Source organism: Pygocentrus nattereri, chromosome 14 (assembly GCF_015220715.1).
Source record: "Pygocentrus nattereri isolate fPygNat1 chromosome 14, fPygNat1.pri, whole genome shotgun sequence".
Taxonomy (NCBI): Eukaryota; Metazoa; Chordata; class Actinopteri; order Characiformes; family Serrasalmidae; genus Pygocentrus; species Pygocentrus nattereri.
Window position 1 is genome coordinate 3,521,551 of NC_051224.1, and position 21,157 is coordinate 3,542,707.

Sequence of the window (21,157 nt, forward strand, 5' to 3'; positions counted from 1 at the left end):
ACGTTTGTAAAACATCTATAAACACACTCATAACATGTTATTATGCATTCGTCTTCTTCTTCTTTCGGCTGCTCCCTTTAGGGGTCGCCACAGCGGATCATCTGCCTCCATCTTGCCCTATCCACTGCCTCCTCTACTTTCACACCAACCATCTCCATGTCCACCTTCACTACATCCATAAACCTTCTCTGAGGTCTACCTCTTCTCCTTCTGCCCGGCAGCTCCATCTCCAACATTCTTTGCCCAATATATCCACTATTCCTCCTCAACACATTTCCAAACCATCTCAACCTGGCCTCTCTGGCTTTATCTCCAAACTGCTCCACCTTCACTGTCCCTCTGATCTGCTCATCTCTAATCTTGTCCATCCTTGTCACTCCCATCGAAAATCTCAGCATCTTCATCTCCGCCACCTCCAGCTCAGCCTCCTGTCTTTTAGACAGAGCCACAGTCTCCAAACTGTACATCATAGCAGGTCGCACTGCTGTCTTGTAGACCTTCCCTTTCACTCTTGCTGCTGTCCTTCTGTCACACATCAGCCCTGACACCCGTCTCCACCCACTCCATCCTGCCTGCACCCTCTTCCTCACCTCTTTTTTGCACTGTCCATTGCTCTGGATGGTTGACCCAAGATATTTGAAGTCATCCACCTTTACGACCTCTACTCCTTGCATCTTCACCTTTCCACCTGCCTCCCTCTCATTCACACACTTATGCATTCATAAGGCATCATAAACATGGCTATACATATTTATAAAAAATAGATTGCACATTATAGCCAGGCTTATTATGCATTATGAATGGTTGACCTAATGCATTATAAGCACTATTCATAACAAATTATAAGAGCTCATAGGCTGTGTTTGACCGCTCTAAGTAAAGTGAAGCATACTGGACTAAAGCCTCCTCCAGGGTTAAGACTGAGGCTTCAACACACAATAAACACAATAAAGCTCATTACAGGCTTCAAATGTCAGAGTTTAAACTAGAGCAACATCAGTGTTTCACCCAATGTGGGAAAGTCAATGTTCACCACTGTTAATGTGCACCACCGTTAGCCTGGCTCTGACGTAACACTGCCTACCTAATATTACACTGTTTGGAGCATCTGAATATTCAGGACAGAAGCCCCAAAGATGTAACAAATAAAATATTGGAAATCTGTCTGTAGGTTATTCTCTCCAAGCTGGGACTGACTTCTTTGGCACTGACAGCTAACATGTTATTAACACTAAAATGGCTAAAATGTAATTCAGTACAATTCCTTTTGTATAAGTATTTATAACCATGTTTATAATCCCTTATGAATGCTTTATAACATGTTATAAATGTGTTTATAGATGCTTACAAACATAACACTCATAGAAAGCGTTACCATATGTTTTGAATGAGACGTGGAGAAAAGCTGACCATGAAGAGTCCAGTGATTGGTTAGTTCACAAAAAGACAAGCCAGATAATGTGTGTTTGGTTTGTCGTCAACACACTTTGGATGCCCATAAAGGAAAACATAGAAAATAGTTTCATTGATGGGACTAAACACAGAAATTGGAAACCATAAAGGACCATAATTCATCCAAATGACACGTCCACGTAAGAAAGATATTATAGGGAAACTCAGCCCTGGAGAATACGGCTGCCATTAAGGCACTTACCTGCCTGGAAATGAGCTGCTGCTGTTTGGGAATGCCCACACGATCGAGAAAAGGGTTGGCAATTTCGAGATTATGAATGGCAATGCCCATAAGTTGCCTTTTCTAGTCTATTCACTAACATTAGCTTAAATGTTTAATTAAGGTCAGAATGTAGCTGTCATGTAATGTCATTAGCTAGATAGATAACTACATATAGTCAGCATAGAGGTAATGCTGGCTGTCCATTAACATTTAGTGTCGCTTTGCTTTTCATACTGCTGGTGAAAAAGAGGAAAGTGACTGGCAATAAATAAATAAATAAATAAATAAATAAATAAATAAATAAATAAATAAGTCCACAAAATCCACCAGCCACAGTGGGAGATGGAAGGAAAAACAATTCCAACCCTGATACACACTCAACACGGCAGTAACACTGACATGGTGGCCTGCGGTATTGAGTGTGAATTGGGCCACTTTATTAGAAACACCTACCAGACAAAGACTGTACCTCATCTTTTTCTATGCACATATTGTGTTAATCCTCTAGCCTTTCATCAGTGGTCAGGTTCTGACCACAGCAATACTATTGGTTGGGTATTTCAGTGTTATTGATATGTGTAAAAACTTCAGCAGCACTGCTGTGCCTGATACCACTGGTGCTAAACTGGTGTGAGTGCAGGGACCGACTTGCTTGTTGAATATACCCGAGATCATTCTGGCTGTTACAGTGAGTAATAAGAAATGAAAGAAGCACTAACCTGCGCTGCCTGTGAGCTCCACACGCAGTCATTCTGAACATGCATTTACTGTTGTTGTGATGCCAAAACAGTTATCCATATTATTCCTTATTAATGAGTTATTAATCATTATTACTTATAATTATGCCAATATCATTATTAATGCATTTTACTAAAATATTTATAGCAACATGCAGCTCAAATGAATGATGTGAGAAAATGGATGACATTATAATTCTCATATTTTTCTAAAACAATAGTGTTTTATTATTGGCGAGTGGTCCTGCTGTGGGAGGAGCGGCTGATAAATTATGCAGCAACAGTCTGTAAATAATTCGAATTACTCTCTGTATAGTCATCGTTTTCAGTGACAATTGTGTCAACGGTGTAGTTTTATTTTCGTAGATCTCGTTCTCTCGAGTTTCCTGTTTTGATGTTTTTCACCTCTCTCTTGTTTTCTCAGCTTTTGACCCAAGTCAGTCTGTTTGGTTTATGAATGTGGATATGCCTGTGTTCACTGAGTCTGCAGGTGTTGTGACCTCTGCTGCCCGTCTTGGAAAAGACTTAGTTCCACCAACTCACACATACATCAAGCCACCTTGAGCAGACCACTGTTTACAAGAAGAACCCATCTGTGCAGTGAAACACCACATACACACTAGTGAGCGCGCACACACACACACACACACACACACACACACACACACACACACACACACACACACAAACACACACACACACACACACACACACACACACACACACACACACACACACACAAACACACACACTAGGGGGCAGTGAGCACACTTGCCTAGAGCATTGGGCAGCCCTATCCGCAGCACTCAGGGAGCAGTTGGGGGTTAGGTGTCTTGCTCAAGGACACCTCAGTCATGTGCTGTCGGCTCTGGGGATCGAACCTGCGACCTTCCGATCCCTAACCTTGTAAATGCTATTTACTTTTTTTCACGAGGTTAAACACCTTATGAACCTTCCTTACAACTCACTCACTCACTCACTCACTCACTCACTCACTCACTCACATTTAACAGGCTAATGATTTTCCACAGGGGAGCTCTTAGCACACTAGCAGGATCACAGTTTTCCCATTCAACTTGGGCTACTTTACCAGGATGTATATATTTAAAATATATATACAATATATACTTATATTTTTCTTTTTTGCTGGACCTGGCAAACTTACTTAACCCCCTCTTAAAAACCCTCCACTAATACGTATGAGAGAGGAGGTGTGGCCTTTCTTCCAAACGGTCATTTCATCGTCTTATATTTATGGAAGCAGCCTTCCTTTTTCCTTCCTGCTCCATTTTGACTTCCATGTAAATTTCAACCAACTGTAAACAAAAAAATAACATGTTTCAAGAGGACACAGACAGAAAAACAGACGCACAGACAGAAAGACGCCTCTCCAGCTGTGACTGTGAACATCTGCTTTGCCTCTCACATAAACACGTTCTGTTTGACTGCCAACATACACCCTAGGCATGGCCCAGTAGCAGCTGCGGCCCAGTGAGCTATAAACACACCACACACACACACACACACACACACACACACACACACACACACACACACACACACACACAGCACATGCTCAAACACACACTACAGCTTGACTCATTTCTCTCTCATTCTACCGAGCCTTTTAAAGCATTCTTGCACAGCACTGAGTCAAAATCAAAACCCTGCTTACGGAACATGGTCATGTACTGCCTGCAGTTGAGGTTCCAGTAGCCCCAGTTGGTCCTGTAGCCATGTAGCGTAGCATATTCTTCATGGTTATATGCTGGCTCTGTGCCAAATGTGTCAATCACCCGAATATGACACCTGTCGGAGAGAAGAAAAGGGGTGCGGTGAAGCGATTAGAAGTTAAGATGACACTAGTTCATGTCCTGTGTGTCACAGTACTGACAGAACTCTATGTTGTTTGACATCTTTTCCTTTTGTACACAGCTAGTCTCTTAAAAACCAAGGTTCCTCGACGCTTCTTGCCTTGGACGCATACATTTTGCAAAGGTTAAGGTTCTTCACACTTACATATCACACCAAAAATAATTCTTTAAAGCAGTGGTTCTTAAACTGGTCCTCAGGGACCCACGTTTGCTCTAGTCCTGCTAATTTTGAGTTTGGAGCAAAACCATATGACCCAGGACACCCCGAGGACGAGCTTGAAAACACCTGCTTTAACGAACAATCAATTGGCACCTTTCATGTTTCAAAAATGAGGAGTTTTTCATATTATTGATACCAAGGAAACTAAAGAAAAGACCCATGTTTCGCAGATGGAGGCTGTTTCTGTAAAGGCAGTGGTTTGATATAAGTACAGGCAATTGGAGCAATTTTCCGTCATTATGATGACTGGAAGACCACCTGTCGATAACAGCAGGAAGCAGTGACCTGGTTTGCTGGCTAAAAACATCAGAACATCAGACCTTGGTCTCCTAAACTGTCTGAAGTGGCCTCGTGTTTCACAGATCACGCCCAAATTTTGCAAAATCACGTTCAAAAGTGAAGATGTTGTGCTTGTTCTTTTTCACTAACAGAAGCGATGCCATTGATCCCATTTCTCACTCAGATCAGCCCCCCAGTGGGAGCTGATCCGCAGTGGGATTAGGTCTAACCCCATGCTGGGTTCAGTCATCATTAGATGCCGTTGCAAGCAGAGCTTTCTCTATCTTTCTGAAAATGAAACGACTGAAAGACAGACCCTGTCAGCCAGGCTGCCTTCTTTCTCTCAAGTGAATCAAAGCAAGACAGAGACCAAATATAGAGTATAATTGGAAAATTAATGCACAATTATGTTTATTTGGTGAATTTGACATTATGGATGAAAACAACACTTTATTTGAAGGCTACCTACATAAGGGCTTCATGACGCATTCATAAGCGCTGAATAATGCGTTTATGAAGCACTACTTGAACATTTATTAAGTGCTTATGTCGGTTCTCGCAACCTGACATAAGATGTTTTATGAAATTAATGACATTGTACTGACATAATAAGAATAAACGTTGAACATATTTACAGCACTAAACATTTTAAACACTATACATAATTACATCAATCATCTTATCCATGCCATGGAGGGAAGAGGGGGTGGTTTCCAGGCATATTTTACCTGATATCAGTACAATGATCTTAAGAATGCTGACATAAATAGTTATGTACAGTGTTTTAAATGTTTAGTGCTGTAAATATGTTCAACGTTTATTCATATTATGTCAGTACAATGTCATTTATTTCATAAAACATCTTATGTCAGGTTGCGAGAACCGACATAAGCACTTAATAAATGTTCAAGTAGTGCTTCATAAATGCATTATTCAGCGCTTATGAATGCCTCATGAAGCCCTTATGTAGGTAGCCTTCAAATAAGGTGTTTCTGGTTGGTTTTTCCAATATGCTAAACTGAGCAAAGACATATTTTATAAAGACAAATTTTGCATGGAAAATCAACGGAACATGTCATTTGACCAGGAGGTGCTTTTGCATACAACTGTATACACTCACTGGCCACTTTATCAGAAACATTTACCTAGTAGCTTCACCTTGCTGGTGCACAGTTAGAGACTATAGCCCATCTTACACCAGTGCCACACAGTTTTATATCATTTTCATGTTTTCTCACTACAATACCCAGCATGCATTATGCAAATACATCACACAACCATTGGTAATCCCTGTGGGGTCAACCAATCCTGACCTCTAGGCTAGTAACAGATCTATAGGCTAGCACTACTTTATTTATCAAGCCAAATTGGGACAAAAGCAGCAGTTCTATCTTTATTCAGGTTTTTGCAGTCAAAACAGCCGTAGCCTGAAGCATAGCAGCAAAATTTAATATCATCTTTTCAGTATTCGGTGCATCCGTTACCTTCCCTTATTTCAGCTTCCTTTTTTTCCCAGAACATTCGCTTCCAGCTTTTCACAGAAATCAGCAGGGATGTTTTTCCACACCTCCCAAATGCTCATGAGTCAAGTAATCCCAAACACATGCAGTGGGACTGGGGTGGTCAGTCCTTTGTTTTAAGGACTCCAGCAGCTTCTTTTTTTTTGGTTCACAAATGTTCTTCTTTTTTATCCATTTCCTTTCTTTAGTAAATGCTTCCTCACACATCCTTTCAGACCCACAGTGTTGGGTTGTCATCTCACAGATAAAACAGAAACACCTTCTGGTTTCGCTCGGATTTTTTCCGATCTAAAGCAGAGCAGAGCTTGATTTTCTCCTCTCTCTTAAAGATGATGAGCCTCATGAGTGGAAGTACAAAGTAGAAGTTTATGGGTGGTGAGTATATTTAAATGCACTCACTGGCCACTTTATTAGAAACACGCTCTCTCTATATTTGCATTTACTCAATAACGTAGTGTCATTTCGAGAGATGCTCCATTAAAGCCGGTTTCATGTTCTAAGCACCACAGCGTGTCTACGTTCTCTGCAGTGTGGTCTCGAGGAGTCATACTGACTGCAGAACTCTGACGGACTCAAATAGAGCAGATATAATCTAATCAGCAAATAACCTCAAAGTGCAGTCTGGGATGCTCAAGCCAGGAAATGAAAGTCTCACATGTGTGCACACAAGCTTTCAGTGATCTGGTAACCTTGCAATGACACTAGGATCAAAGCGCTTAGGTTTCTCAGTGTATTATACAACATTAGGCAAATGGCATTGCTGCTCTGAGCTCTGTCTCCACAGGCTAAACTGTAAGGCCTGTTTCCACACTGGCTAATTGAGTTAGCAGTGGTGGGCTACCGCTGTCTGCATTTATTCACAGTTCAGTTCCCAGCACCTTATTTTCTTTGCTGTCCCCTCCTCTTTAGGGTCACTGCTCAGAAACAGTTTAGACCTATGCAAAGATTTCTTTATGAGGGGCGGCAAGAGGTGGACCCTGAACAAATTGCTCGTGAAGTTCCACAAAAGTCAATACATAAAACCCTGTCATTTAGCTTTGCTTCACTGTTAGAAATAAGCGACCATGCAGGTCCATGATTCGTTCATCAAGGTACAATGTATGTGTGCCCTCAAAGGTGCCTAAGCGGTTTTAAGGTACAACTGTGTACCTTAATTAAGTTTTTCCTAGTGGAAAAGTAGACATTGGTATCTTTTTATAAACTAATGTTTTAAACAGAACAATAAAAAGCCTGGAGATGAGACGGGGTGTGTGGAATCAGTACAACTTGGAAAACATCATGTCAATGGATTCTGGTACAATTATGCTCCCTGACTAAAGGTACGGCGATGTACCCCTGAGGGTACCACCGCAGTGACAAAAAGGGTACTGCCCCAGTGGCAGTGTCGTACCCTTTTTTCGGAGAGTGTACAGTTTGTGCCGTGTGTTTGTGCGATCCTAATTAATTCGAGTCAAAGTAAGGCTCGGGCCCCCTGCTCCGGTGCGTTCAGAAGGAAATTAAATATGCAGCTCAAGAGAAAATAGAATGGAGCCATGCTTGGCAATAAAACAAAAAAAATCTAAAGGCTAAATGGATTCATTACGCCTGACAAATCAGCCTCTTTTCCTCTCCTCCCTCTGCTGGAGCCACAGTTTTTTATTGAGATTTTTTACAATCCCATTATCGGAAAGACAGCCACTAATTGAGCTACCAAGAATTACAATAATTGCGATGCTTTATGCATGAAGCAGTTTCAACATGAGTTGTGAGACACAAATATTATCCATAATGTATGAGGCAACTTTCAGGATCATTTTACACAAGGCAGCTTTGAGGATTCAATGCTGTCAAGTAACTGCTCCGGTCTTAATCTCTTCATTATTTGCCCTTATTGATGGAAGCAAACTGCTGTACAGAGCAGATTCCAGTGGGAATAGGTCTGCTGATTCAGTTGGAAGTGAATGACAGTGTGATGTGAGGCAGCTTGTGGATTTACATCACTGAGGAAACAAGCCTACATTGCCTGTTTTACTTCTTTGAGTAAGAGTGCTGAAGTAGGCCCTATTTTTATTGAGCGCTGTTGTCACAGTTAGCCTGAACTTAGAGCAGCCTTACTTCTGGTCTTACTTCTTGACACATTTAGGCCATTCAGACATGTACACTATGTGGCCAAAAGTATGCGGACACCCAGGCCTCACAGCTATACAAGCTTGTTGGACATTCCATTTTAAAACCATGAGCATTAGTTTGGACTTGCCACACCTTCTGTGGCATAAGAGCCTCAACCCCTCTGGAAAGGCTTTCCACAAGATTTTGGATTGTGTCAATGGGAATTAGTGTTCATTCAGTCAGAAGGACATTTGTCGGGTCAGGCACTGGTGTTGAACGACGAAGGCCTGGCTCACAATCAGTGTTCCAGTTCATCCCAAAGGTGTTCACTGAAGTTGAGGTCAGGGCTCTGCGTAGACCACCAGAGTCCCTCCACACCAAATTCATCAAACCTTGCCTTAATTGACCTCGCTTTGTGCACAGGGGCACAAAACAGAAAAGGGCCCTCCCCAGACTGTTGCCACAAAGTTGGAAGCAGGAAATTGTGTAAAATGTCTTTGTGTGCTATTATCATGTTAGCCTTAACACCATCCTTCACTGGAACTACAACCCCAATTCCAGTGAAATTGGGACGTTGTGTAAAACATAAATAAAAGCAGAATACGATGATTTGCAAATCCTTTTCAACCTATGTTCAACTGAATCCACTACAAAGACAAGATATTTAATGTTCAAACGGATAAACTTTATTGTTTTTTGCAAATATTCACTAATTTTGAATTTGATGCCTGCAACACGTTCCAAAGAAGTTGGGACAGGGGCGTGTTTCCCACTGTGTTACATCACCTTTCCTTTTAACAACACTCAATAAGCGTTTGGGAACTGAGGACACTGATTGTTGAAGCTTTGTAGGTGGAATTCTTTCCCATTCCTGCTTGATGTCCAGCTTCAGCTGCTCAGCAGTCTGGGGGTCTCCGCTGTCGTATTTTGAGCTTCATAATGCGCCACACATTTTCAATGGGAGACGATCTGGACTGCAGGCAGGCCAGTCTAGTACCCGCACTCTTTTACTACGAAGCCACGCTGTTGTAACACGTGCAGAATGTGGCTCGGTATCGTCTTGCTGAAATAAGCAGGACGTCCCTGAAAAAGACGCTGCTTGGATGGCAGCAGATGTTGCTCCAAAACCTGTATGTACCTTTCAGCATTAATGGGGCATCACAGATGTGCCAGTTACCCCTGCCATGGGCACTAACACCCCCCCCACACCATCAGAGATGCTGGCTTTTGAACTTTACGCTGAAAACAATCCGGACAGTCCTTTTCCTCTTTGGCCCGGAGGACACGACGTCCATGATTTCCAAAAACAGTGTGAAATGTGGACGCGTCAGACCACAGGACACTTTTCCACTCAGTCCATCTCAGATGAGCTCAGCCCAGAGAAGCCGGCAGCGTTTCTGGGTGGTGTTGATATGCGGCTTCGCTTTGCATGGCAGAGTTTTAACCTGCACTTGTAGATGGAGCGACGAACTGTGTTCACTGACAGTGGTTTTCCGAAGTGTTCCTGAGCCCATGTGGTAATATCCGTTACAGAATGATGTGGGTTTTTAATGCAGAGCCGCCTGAGGGGTCGAAGGTCACGGGCATTCAGTGTTGGTTTTCTGCCTTGCTGCTTACTCGCAGAGATTTCTCCAGATTCTCTGAATCTTTTGATGATATTAAGGACTGTAGATGATGAAATCCCTAAATTCCTTGCAATTGCACGTTGAGAAACATTGTTCTTAAACTGTTGGACTATTTGCTCACGCAGTTGTTCACAAAGTGGATGTTCCCTTTCAGGGATGCTCTCTTTATACCCAATCATGACACTCATCTGTTTCTAATTAACCTGTTCACCTGTGGAATGTTCCAAACAGGTGTTTTTTGAGCATTCCTCAACTTTCTCAGTTATTTCTTGCCCCTGTCCCAACTTCTTTGGACCGTGTTGCAGGCATCAAATTCAAAATGAGTGAATATTTGCAAAAAACAATAAAGTTTATCTGTTTAAACATTAAATATTTATATATTAAAAATGTTTTTATTTATGTTTTACACAACATCCCAACTTCATTGGAATTGGGGTTATACATGCATACACACACTTTCTAAGCCACTTATCTTTCTGGGTCATGTAGTTCACTGGAACTAAGGGGCTCAAATCCAGAAACACAGCCCCAGCCCATTATACTTTCTCCACCCAACTGTACTGTTGGCACTATGCATTCCAGTGTGTAGCGTTCACTTGGCCTCTGTCAACTCAGATTCATTTATCAGACCACAAGACAGTGAAGTGTTATTAATCTAAACTCCAGAGAACACGTTTCCACTGTGTCACGATTGGCCTCTCCCAGTCCTCCATGTGCTTGTGTTTACCTTCTGGCCTTGTCGATGTGCTTCCTTGTTTTGTTTCTTCCCTGTTCTGCCCCCTTGTTTCTAGACTCCGCCCTTGATTGTTTTCACCTGTGTCTTGTTAACCCTCGTTGTTCCTGAATTTAATCCCTGTGTTTCCCCCTGTCAGTTTGCTGGTCTTTGTATTGTGTTGTTTGGTGTTGTATCTTCTGGCCTCTGTTATATTTCCTAGTCTCTGTTATTTTGTTTAGTCTGTGTTCCTTTTCGTTATGTCTGTCCCTCATTCTCTCCGTGTTGGCTCTTTGACCCTGGACTGTTTAGACCCTGATTCCGGATTTGCCCCTAATAAATCTCGCTTCTCTCAGCGTATGCGCCCACCTCATCATCTCTCCCCCACGTCACACACACAGTCCAGGGCATACCTTTCATCGCTCCAGCCGACACTTGGCATTGTGCATAGTGATCTTAGGCTTGTGTGCAGCTAATCAGCCACGGAAACATATTTCATGAAGCTCTTGACACACAATTTTAGTGCTGATGTTGCTTCCAGAGGGAGTTTGGAACTGTAGTAAATGATGATATAGAGGATAGGTGATTTTCACAAGCTCCAGCATGTTGTGAGTTTGTGTGGTCTACAACTTCAGTGCTGAGCTGTTGATGGTAAAGGCGGAATATCACTGAGCCTGTATTGTCTTAGCGATCTGTATGTTTTTAGCTCTTGTGATGTATACGCTGATGCAGTATTTCCAAGGTAATTAGAGACGTCTGGATATGTTGTCATGGGCAATAACACATAATCAAGACTCAAAGATAATTTACCACTTCAAAACCTCTCATTTTACATACTTTTTCTTGATGTTTTGATTTAGAAGCCATGGTTACTATCTCTACCCAAACAGGTTGTTTGAGCTTTTAACCCATTCGTACAGTTTTTTTCATAGAAATGAATGTGGAAATGCTCAATATCATGTGTAATTCCACTTATATAATGCTTACACCTTTACCTCCTACTACCTGTAATTACTATATAAACCGATTAAGTTATCAAACACAATCAACAGCGTTCTGCAACCACTTTAACTTTTTAATTGTTTTTAGCTGGCTTTTCTCTAGTTGTGAAATACTGCATCGACTGCTATTTCCCGAATTAAACCATGAAGACAAAATCTCTATCTGCTAATATATTATAATAGCTCTGCACTGGCATTTTAGATTCCAATTTGGCTAATGTTACAAAGTAATAATTATTAAAATATCAATCACATTAAAATAATATTCAAGTTTACCATCTTTATCCTCATCCGGTAGAGTAAAAAACACTACATGACACTGCCTTTATTACCGTGTAAGAATTTCAAACCGACAGAAAGAGCCTGCTTTTGTTATTTATGTAAGACCCATGACCTGTTTGTCCCCTTACTTTCAATATTTATTTTCATTATTTATATTTTATCCCTGTGATGGACAACCTGTCCAGAGTGCTTCCGGCCTCTCGCCCAGTGAGTGGTGGAATAGGTTCCAGCATTAATCAATTTCTTTAATTAGGCGTATAGCAACACCTACTGTGTGTCTTGCATGTTTTAGCAAAGGGTGTAAGGGACAGATGGTCAGTCAGTGACTCCGTAAAGCGGTCACCGTTGATGCACAAGACCACAGCTGGTCCAGAAGATCAATGATGAATGAAATCCTTCACGTCAGTTTAGCTATTATCAATTTAGCTTTGATAACCATAAACAGTAACGACGCAAAAGTGAAAATATATCACATAATGGTTATACGTAGAGGAGTAGAGGGCTGCAGACTAAGTCGTACAAAAATCTACGTAACTTGCATGGTTGGTGAGAGTCGGAAGCTGGCTAAATCACCTCTCCTACTCATAAAGATCCCATTGTTGTGAAGGAAATGTGTCAGTCCTGAAACATATATTCTGTAATCTTCAGCGACAATTTAAAAAGTGAACTTTTTATCTACAATATTATGATCTTATGGTGCATGTACAACTGTTCAAATCTGTGTTTGCTGGTCATTAAGATTAATTGACCCTTATTAGTCCCACAATGGGGAAATTTCACCTCCGCATTTAACCCATCTGTGAAGTGAAACACCACATACACACATTAGTGAACGCACACACACTAGGGGGCAGTGAGCACACTTGCTCGGAGTGGTGGGCAGCCCTATCCGCAGTGCCGGGGGCGCAGTTGGGGGTTAGGTGTCTTGCTCAAGGACACCTCAGTCATGTACTGTCGGCTCTGGGGATCAAACTGGCGACCTTCTGGTCACAGAGCCAGTTCCCTAACCTCCAGTCCACGACTGCCCCAAAGAAAACATGCATCGCCCGGGAATCGAACCCAGGCCTCCCACGTGGCAGGAGAGAATCCTACCACTCAATATGAGTATTCTACTCATCTCAAAATGAGCTAAAATTGTTATGATTATTTTGGTAGTGACAAAATGGAATGTTCAATCATTAACTGTAATAGAATGAACATAATTAAGGCATCTTATTAATATCATAAGGCATCTCAAGGTACCCTTATCTGAGTGAGGGTCAGTCAAAGTGATTTTTTTTGTTTTATTTTAGTCTAAAATTGAAGTTTTAAACTGTGATCTATTTGAATAGCTGTCATTGGCAGTGGGGTGACTTGTGTGCAGCTGCAGTTAGCCATGGAGCTAACATAACATTTAGCAAGTTTAGCAACAGCAAAACCCCCAAAGTAAAAATCATAATAGAGTCTTCTGGCTGACTGCATATCATGCAGTTTCGTGTATTTGTTTATAGTCAGTGGGGAAGAAATGTTAAGAGATTTGGGTTTAGACGCTGGTTAAATGAACGTTTCCTCAGTTTTGAAGGTTCAGTGCTCAACAAAGCCAAAGCTGTAGTGCTGTTGGTGGAGGATTTGACGTCACGCGTCTGTCAAACTGCAAAAGTCCATCTCCCAGCATACTCGGGATGATCATGTGATAGATAGATTTATTGATCCCGACAGAAATTCTGCCATCACAGCCAGAGTCAGGTTCGGACTTCATTTCCCAAGAGGCTACAAGAGATCATGTGACTCCTGAACATGACTCGTGCTCCTATCAGCGCACCCATCACCAGAGTTTTAACCCGTTGCACCTGTGTGATCTGTCATATGACTAGTTATAGGTAGTATATAAGCCTGGGCTTAGCGTAGAGAAGATGCAAGGTATTGTATCTCTGATCTTACTGAGCGTTGTGTTATGACTGTCTTTTCCTTTGTTTGGATTCTCCCGTCTTTTTGTCTTGCCCTTTGGATACCGTTGTCTGACTTTTCTGACCTGTGTTTTGACCCTTGGATTGTTTAGTGTTTTCAATTGGGGGCAGTCGTGGGCTGGAGGTTAGGGAACTGGCCCTGTGACCGGAAGATTGCTGGTTCAATCCCCTCGGCTGGCAGTCCATCACTGAAGTGCCCTTGAGCAAGACACCCAACCCCCAATTGCTCCCCGGGTGCTGTGGATAGGGCTGCCCACTGCTCTGGGCAAGTGTGTTCGCTGCCCCCTTGTGTGTGTGTGTGTGTGTGTGTGTGTGTGTGTGTGTGTGTGTGTGTGTGTGTGTTCACTAGTGTGCATGTATGTGGGTCTCTCACTGCACAGATGGGTTAGGGTTAACACAGTGACAAATGGTTGTGAATTCAATTTGTTTCACTCCCTGATTTGAGATTAAAACTGTCTGATTTCTGCTGCAGTGTTACATGAAGTCTGCAACATGACATGTGCTGTCAAATGTTAATGTGACCAGCTACTTCCATAGGATGGATTACAGTCTGTTATTGTGTCTATACAGTGGACTTTTAAGGTAGGTGTTTTTGATAGAGTGGTCAGTGAGTCTACAGTGCATTACAGGACATTACACATTTATGCACACTGACTTGTGCTTCCTGAGTGAGAGGCCCATGTGCTGCTTCATCTGCTGCAGTCCATGGTAGTCAGTGTAGATGAGGTCAAAGGGAAGTGGGCCTCGCAGCGGGCAGCTTCCTCTCCCTGGGGGAACGCCAAGGAACCTGAGGTGAAAAAAGGGTTGACAGCAGTAAGAAAAAGCCTCATTAGAACACAGATAAGAGCGTTTATACAGAGCTGTGATGCATTACGCTCTTTATGGTGAGAGAAAAATGCACCATTAACAATGTGCAAGTCCTGTGGCCACGCATTGTTCACTAAGCACTAGCACGGCAAATAGCAAATGAACAAAAGACCGTAGAGCCACCGGAGGAGCTCTTTCAGGGCTGCTCTTTCATTCGCCTCAGAGAGGCCTTGTGCTTCTGGATGTTTAATGTGGTTACAGACGTATGATGTCTGGAACGCACTGATGAGCGCACGCACAGGCGCATGATCTGTCTGCCACTGCTAATAGGGAGTGAAAGACGCACTTTGTAGTCTTCCAGAACACACACAGACGCGTAGCACACCACTCATGGGATGAGGGATGCTCCTCCTTCCACATGTGAAATTTATGACTATCAGCAGGCAGCCTGTCTGTGCGTGATAAGGCTCCATCCATCTCCATCCAGTACTCACACTTGCAATATCGTGGATCATCTGACAGTAAAAGGACTCTTCTCTGGTGCTGCTATGGAGAAGCTCTGGCTGATCTTTGTCTCCTCATGTTTCCGAGCAGAGGCAGATGGTACCACAGAGAATATGTAAACCAACACTGAGCTGCTCTATAAATGAGCGCTGAGTTCTCATTGGGGCCTGCTGGAGCCCACCTACGTCCCGCTTGTACCCAGGAAAGAGAGTCAGAGGCCGTAGATGCAATATGATGCTGTGAAATACACAATTTACTCACGGTCATCTTAACCACAGGAGCGAGTGGGCATTTGACCCATCACTCGTGGCTGGTCCTGCTTGCAGCTTTACCAATTGGATGGTTTGCTCTTTTTACTGAGGAGCAGGACTTTCCCCCTAAACCCCGAGGTCATTTTTCGACCAGTGAACTGTATCCTCCTCCTTTATAATTTTATTTTTTACTTTTATTTTTTATTAAAAAAAAAACCCAGAAAGGGCTTCTACAAAGTAGTTTTCCTCAAAGAAAAGAAAAATAATGATTATTTATTATGAATTTATTTAATGAAACAAACAACAAGCAGACAGTACAAAACACAATGTAAGTAGTTTTACATGTGGGTTTGTTAGCGTGAATTCAGAGGCGTCTTGATCTGTTTTCTGAAGCAGATGCATTACAAGTGTGTTACAGATGTGCTAGTTAGTGTTATTTAGAGGAGGTGGTAGACAGTTCCAGTAAAGTTAGGATGAGTTCAAGGGCCTGTGACTGTCAATTATATTATCTAAATATTATTATTATTATTATTATTATTAATACGTCTTTGTGTGCTGTTATCATGTTAGCCCTAACATCATCCTTCAATGGAACTACACACACACACACACACACACACACACACACACACACACACACACACACACACACACACACACACACACACACTTTCTAAGCCGCTTATCCTTCTGGGTCATGGAGTTCACTTCTGCTCCAGTAACATTACTCACTTAATGGCCTAATCCCATATCACCCCTCACTCCTACCTTAGCCCTGACCACTCTGTTAACCCTGGGTTAGGGTATCCCCCTTTTTTGTTTTTGAGGTAGAGGGGTGGGGTGAAGTGTCAGGGCTACATGGCCCTCTGAACAGATGACTTTCAGAGGGTCGCTCCACAGAGACTGGTATGAGAAAAAAAGAAAAACCTGCAAGATGACTGGGCGGAAAATAAACATTGGATTTTCTAAGTTTAAAGTCAGTTCAATGCATTCTGGTTATTTTCTTCATAACAAGCATAAAAATCGCTAGTAGTTTGCTGATGTCTCAGTAGCTAGTCTAGCTAACTTTCTCGTTCCACCTTTAATGGTGTAGCAGTTCCATTCTGGCACCTCATGCCTCAGAACCGTTTAAGGTGGGAGAGAAAAACTCGAGTAAGAAGCTGGTGAATCTCTGACTTCAGCTTCGTATCACTGAAGAATTATGGGGGGGTGATAATAAATAATTGCCCCCCTCTTTGAAGGCGTATGATGCCCTAAATGTAACTAAAGCCCAGCAGTGAGGAGCTGAACTTGACCCTCCTCTGCTGTCCCTGCAGACGGGCAGGGTCGCCTACAGAGCGGCGCTAGTAGTTGTTAGACAGTAGCAGTTTCACTTCGAAGGGGAAGATTTCAACCACTACTCCTTGTTACTCCGTTCCAGGTGGCACTCTGAAAAAAACATCACTTTAAGCCTTCTGAGAGTCCTAGTATACATGACTAGTTGTGAATTTGAGTGGTGGTCTAATTAGTGGGTTGTTAGACACAGAAGACAGTGGCAACAGCTCTGTGCCAGCCTCGGTCAACTGAAACTTCTATAGGATAAAACATCTGTTACAGACAACGTGGGACGTGTTTAATCTAGAATGGCTAAAAATGTTCAGGTGTATTGCTGTTGGCTTGGTGCTGACAAACTCCTAGAACCTCATAGGGACTCTAACAGAAGTGAGCACTATTGCAAAGCTGTTTTTTTCAGCACCTGTCCAGGGTGCCTTCCGCCCAATGACCGACCCAGAAGGATAAGCGCCTTAGTAAATGTGTGTGTGTTTGTGTGTGTGTGTGTGTGTGTGTTTTCATCATGTTTTGACCTTCATAACCTGAATTAAAGATCTGCTTCTCGGAAAATAAAACAATGAATAGGTTTATTGGGACATAGATTAGATTATGCTCTATGTCAGTGGTTCTCAAACTGGTCCTCAGGGCCCCCCAGTGTTCCCAATTTTCACTCTGACTCAAATTGCAACACAGAGACTTTTGTAAGTTTGTCATATTTTAGTCTGTCATGGTTCCTCTACAGTACTTTGATGTTGTTTTTTTGTGTTTGTTTAATAAATCGAACCACTACATTTGGCCCCACCTCTTTTGGAAGTGTGCCACCACCCCAAATGGGATGTATTGATGTCTTCTCAAGTAGAGACACACTGAAAACTGAAAGCTTTGTATAGTAGAGTACATATTAAACATATACTGAGAATTGTGTTGGGGTTGGATGTTCCCACCAGTAACACAAAAGAACCACGGTTCCCTTAGACGGGAACCATGACCTGCAGTTTTCGGTAGACCATAGTTTAGTTCTTTGTTGTGGGTGTAGTTTCCAAAAAAAACGAATTAAAGGAAAAGTTTGTTTGGTCTGTGCTGAATAAGGCAGCTATGAAAGAGCCCTAAAAAGCATTATGTGCAAGAATAAATACTAAAGCACTCATATGCATGTCCTCCCTCACGCTCTCGCTCATCTGAAGGATCAGTCTCCACCACTCAAAGCCTCCTTATCTAACATGAAAACACACAGAGTCAATGCCTAGTGACTATAATGTTCTTCTGGTGTTATTATTCTGGTGAATGTTAACATGGAATCCAGACTTGTTTTTGCTGTAAATTGGCCCACATTCATATTTTCCCAATTATTCAGACTAATTCCAGACTTGTTTGTGCTTTATATTGGCCCACATTCATAGTTTCCCAATTCTTCAGACTAATTCCAGACTTGTTTTTGCTGTATATTGGCCCACATTCATATTTTCCCAATTCTTCAGACTAATTCCAGACTTGTTTTTGCTTTAAATTGGCCCACATTCATAGTTTCCCAATTCTTCAGACTAATTCCAGACTTGTTTTTGTTGTATATTGGCCCACATTCATATTTTCCCAATTCTTCAGACTAATTCCAGACTTGTTTTTGCTTTAAATTGGCCCACATTCATAGTTTCCCAATTCTTCAGACTAATTCCAGACTTGTTTTTGCAGTATATTGGCCCACATTCATATTTTCCCAATTCTTCAGACTAATTCCAGACTTGTTTTTGTTGTATATTGGCCCACATTCATAGTTTCCCAATTCTTCAGACTAATTCCAGACTTGTTTTTGCTGTATATTGGCCCACATTCATATTTTCCCAATTCTTCAGACTAATTCCAGACTTGTTTTTGTTGTATATTGGCCCACATTCATATTTTCCCAATTCTTCAGACTAATTCCAGACTTGTTTTTGCTGTATGTTGGCCCACATTCATATTTTCCCAATTCTTCAGACTAATTCCAGACTTGTTTTTGCTGTATATTGGCCCACATTCATATTTTCCCAGTTCTTCAGACTAATTCCAGACTTGTTTTTGCTGTATATTGGCCCACATTCATATTTTCCCAATTCTTCAGACTAATTCCAGACTTGTTTTTGCTGTATGTTGGCCCACATTCATATTTTCCCAATTCTTCAGACTAATTCCAGACTTGTTTTTGCTGTATATTGGCCCACATTCATATTTTCCCAGTTCTTCAGACTAATTCCAGACTTGTTTTTGCTGTATATTGGCCCACATTCATATTTTCCCAATTCTTCAGACTAATTCCAGACTTGTTTTTGCTGTATATTGGCCCACATTCATATTTTCCCAATTCTTCAGACTAATTCCAGACTTGTTTTTGCTGTATATTGGCCCACATTCATATTTTCCCAATTCTTCAGACTAATTCCAGACTTGTTTTTGCTGTATATTGGCCCACATTCATAGTTTCCCAATTCTTCAGACTAATTCCAGACTTGTTTTTGCTTTAAATTGGCCCACATTCATAGTTTCCCAATTCTTCAGACTAATTCCAGACTTGTTTTTGCTTTAAATTGGCCCATATTCATAGTTTCCCAATTCTTCAGACTAATTCCAGACTTGTTTTTGTTGTAGATTGGCCCACATTCATATTTTCCCAATTCTTCAGACTAATTCCAGACTTGTTTTTGCTGTATATTGGCCCACATTCATATTTTCCCAGTTCTTCAGACTAATTCCAGACTTGTTTTTGCTGTATATTGGCCCACATTCATATTTTCCCAGTTCTTCAGGCTAATTCCAGACTTGTTTTTGCTTTAAATTGGCCCACATTTCACATATTCATCAATTATGTGCAATCCTGTTTATTTTTGCATAATAAAATGTCTTCATATGCAGTTCTTTTGCTGCTGACCTGTTAAGTCTATATTTTAACTGATACCAATGCTACCAGCCATATTTTGCATATTTATCCCTGTTGTAGTGTTTAATACCTGAGCTTGATCACCAGCCACATCATTTATTATTATTATTTTTAGTATAATCGGCTTTTAATGTTTAATTGATTAATGTTTTCTGTAAGGTTTTTCGGATTGTTCTTCCAAATTTTCCTGGGTGTCTATTGCATGCCTGCACTGGGAAGGATCTGTCGTCAACAGCTATAAGAATATATGATGCCAAACGCTAATAAGTGCAATGTGAAATCTCCTGAAATGGACAAGAGGAGTCTATAAAAAAAACAAAACAAACATTATTCATACGAGGAGTCACAACACATCCAGCAATCACAAGAAATCCAGACATGCATTTGTGTGTGCACAAGCCCATTTCCCAGCTTGGAACACACATCATGCAACGTCTGACTTAATATTGCATTTGTGTTGCAGAGCTGGCACTGAAGCGAAGTGAATAAGGATGGAAACATGAGCTTTTTCAGTGGAAAGAACCACCTGCAAAAGTAAACTAATGTAACTGAATTGACTTCTGTGGAAATAATAAGTGGAAATAATTGAACACCTGTACAGATGTCACGACTGGCCCCTCCCAGTCCGGTCCATGTGCGTTTTGTTTTGGTGTAAGTCCTGCCCCTTGCTTGGTGACTCCTCCCCTGATTGTTTTCACCTGACCCTCGTTATCCCTTTGTATTTAAGCCCTGTGTTTGCCGGTCTTTGTTTGATGTGTCGGTCTCTGTTGGATGTTTCGGTCTGTTGTTAGAACTGTTTGTATTGCTCGTCATGTTTGTACCTGATTCTGTCCGTATTGGCTCTATGACCCTGGACCGTCTTGACCACGACCCTGGAATTGCCCCTAATAAATCTCGCTTATCTCAGCATCCGCCTCCTCGCTCCCCGTTACAACAGAGAACACACTCCTGCACATTTCAATACACAGTTTCTGTCCTTCACACAATTTCTATAAGGTGTCTATAAGGTGTTAAATTGAGAAAATAAATTGTATTTGTGTGTTAAAATCTGCAGAAGTGTGCTCACTTAGAAAATCAACTAAACCTGTCGTTTGACCGGGGTGACCCATTGCTTATGACCGTATGTCCTGTACGTTCAGAAGTAGTTAAATAAAAAACTATCAACGTGTGTCATTTAACTATACTCTTAAATATTGTATTGTATTTGTGGTTCTAGGAAAACACTTTACATTTACTGTAATGTTTATTGTAGAGCCATCATTTTAAAGGTTACTCAAAAGTGTATTGTATCAAGTCAATTGTATTGCATGGCCCCATTTGGCACCTTGATTTTAAATCGTGACGTTATCGATGTTGCGAACTCATTTGCTAGGAAGTTAAATCAGTAAAGATAGCCACGGTGGAGCTGACTATC

The 21,157-nt window shown here is 41.6% G+C and overlaps 1 protein-coding gene across 3 annotated transcripts in view; it reads right to left on the bottom strand.

Annotated features, from left to right (window-relative positions):
* The window catches only part of LOC108435872 (alpha-1,6-mannosylglycoprotein 6-beta-N-acetylglucosaminyltransferase B-like), a 174,286-nt gene that overhangs the window by 26,150 nt on the left and 126,979 nt on the right, over positions 1 to 21,157 (bottom strand). For all 3 annotated transcript variants that reach the window (XM_037544478.1, XM_037544479.1, XM_017711995.2), the window contains exons 9-10: positions 14,615 to 14,746; positions 4,088 to 4,221 (exon numbers count right to left, since the gene is read on the bottom strand). In XM_037544478.1, coding sequence (XP_037400375.1) covers positions 4,088 to 4,221; positions 14,615 to 14,746 — 266 coding nt within the window. The remainder of the gene's footprint in view (positions 1 to 4,087; positions 4,222 to 14,614; positions 14,747 to 21,157) is intronic.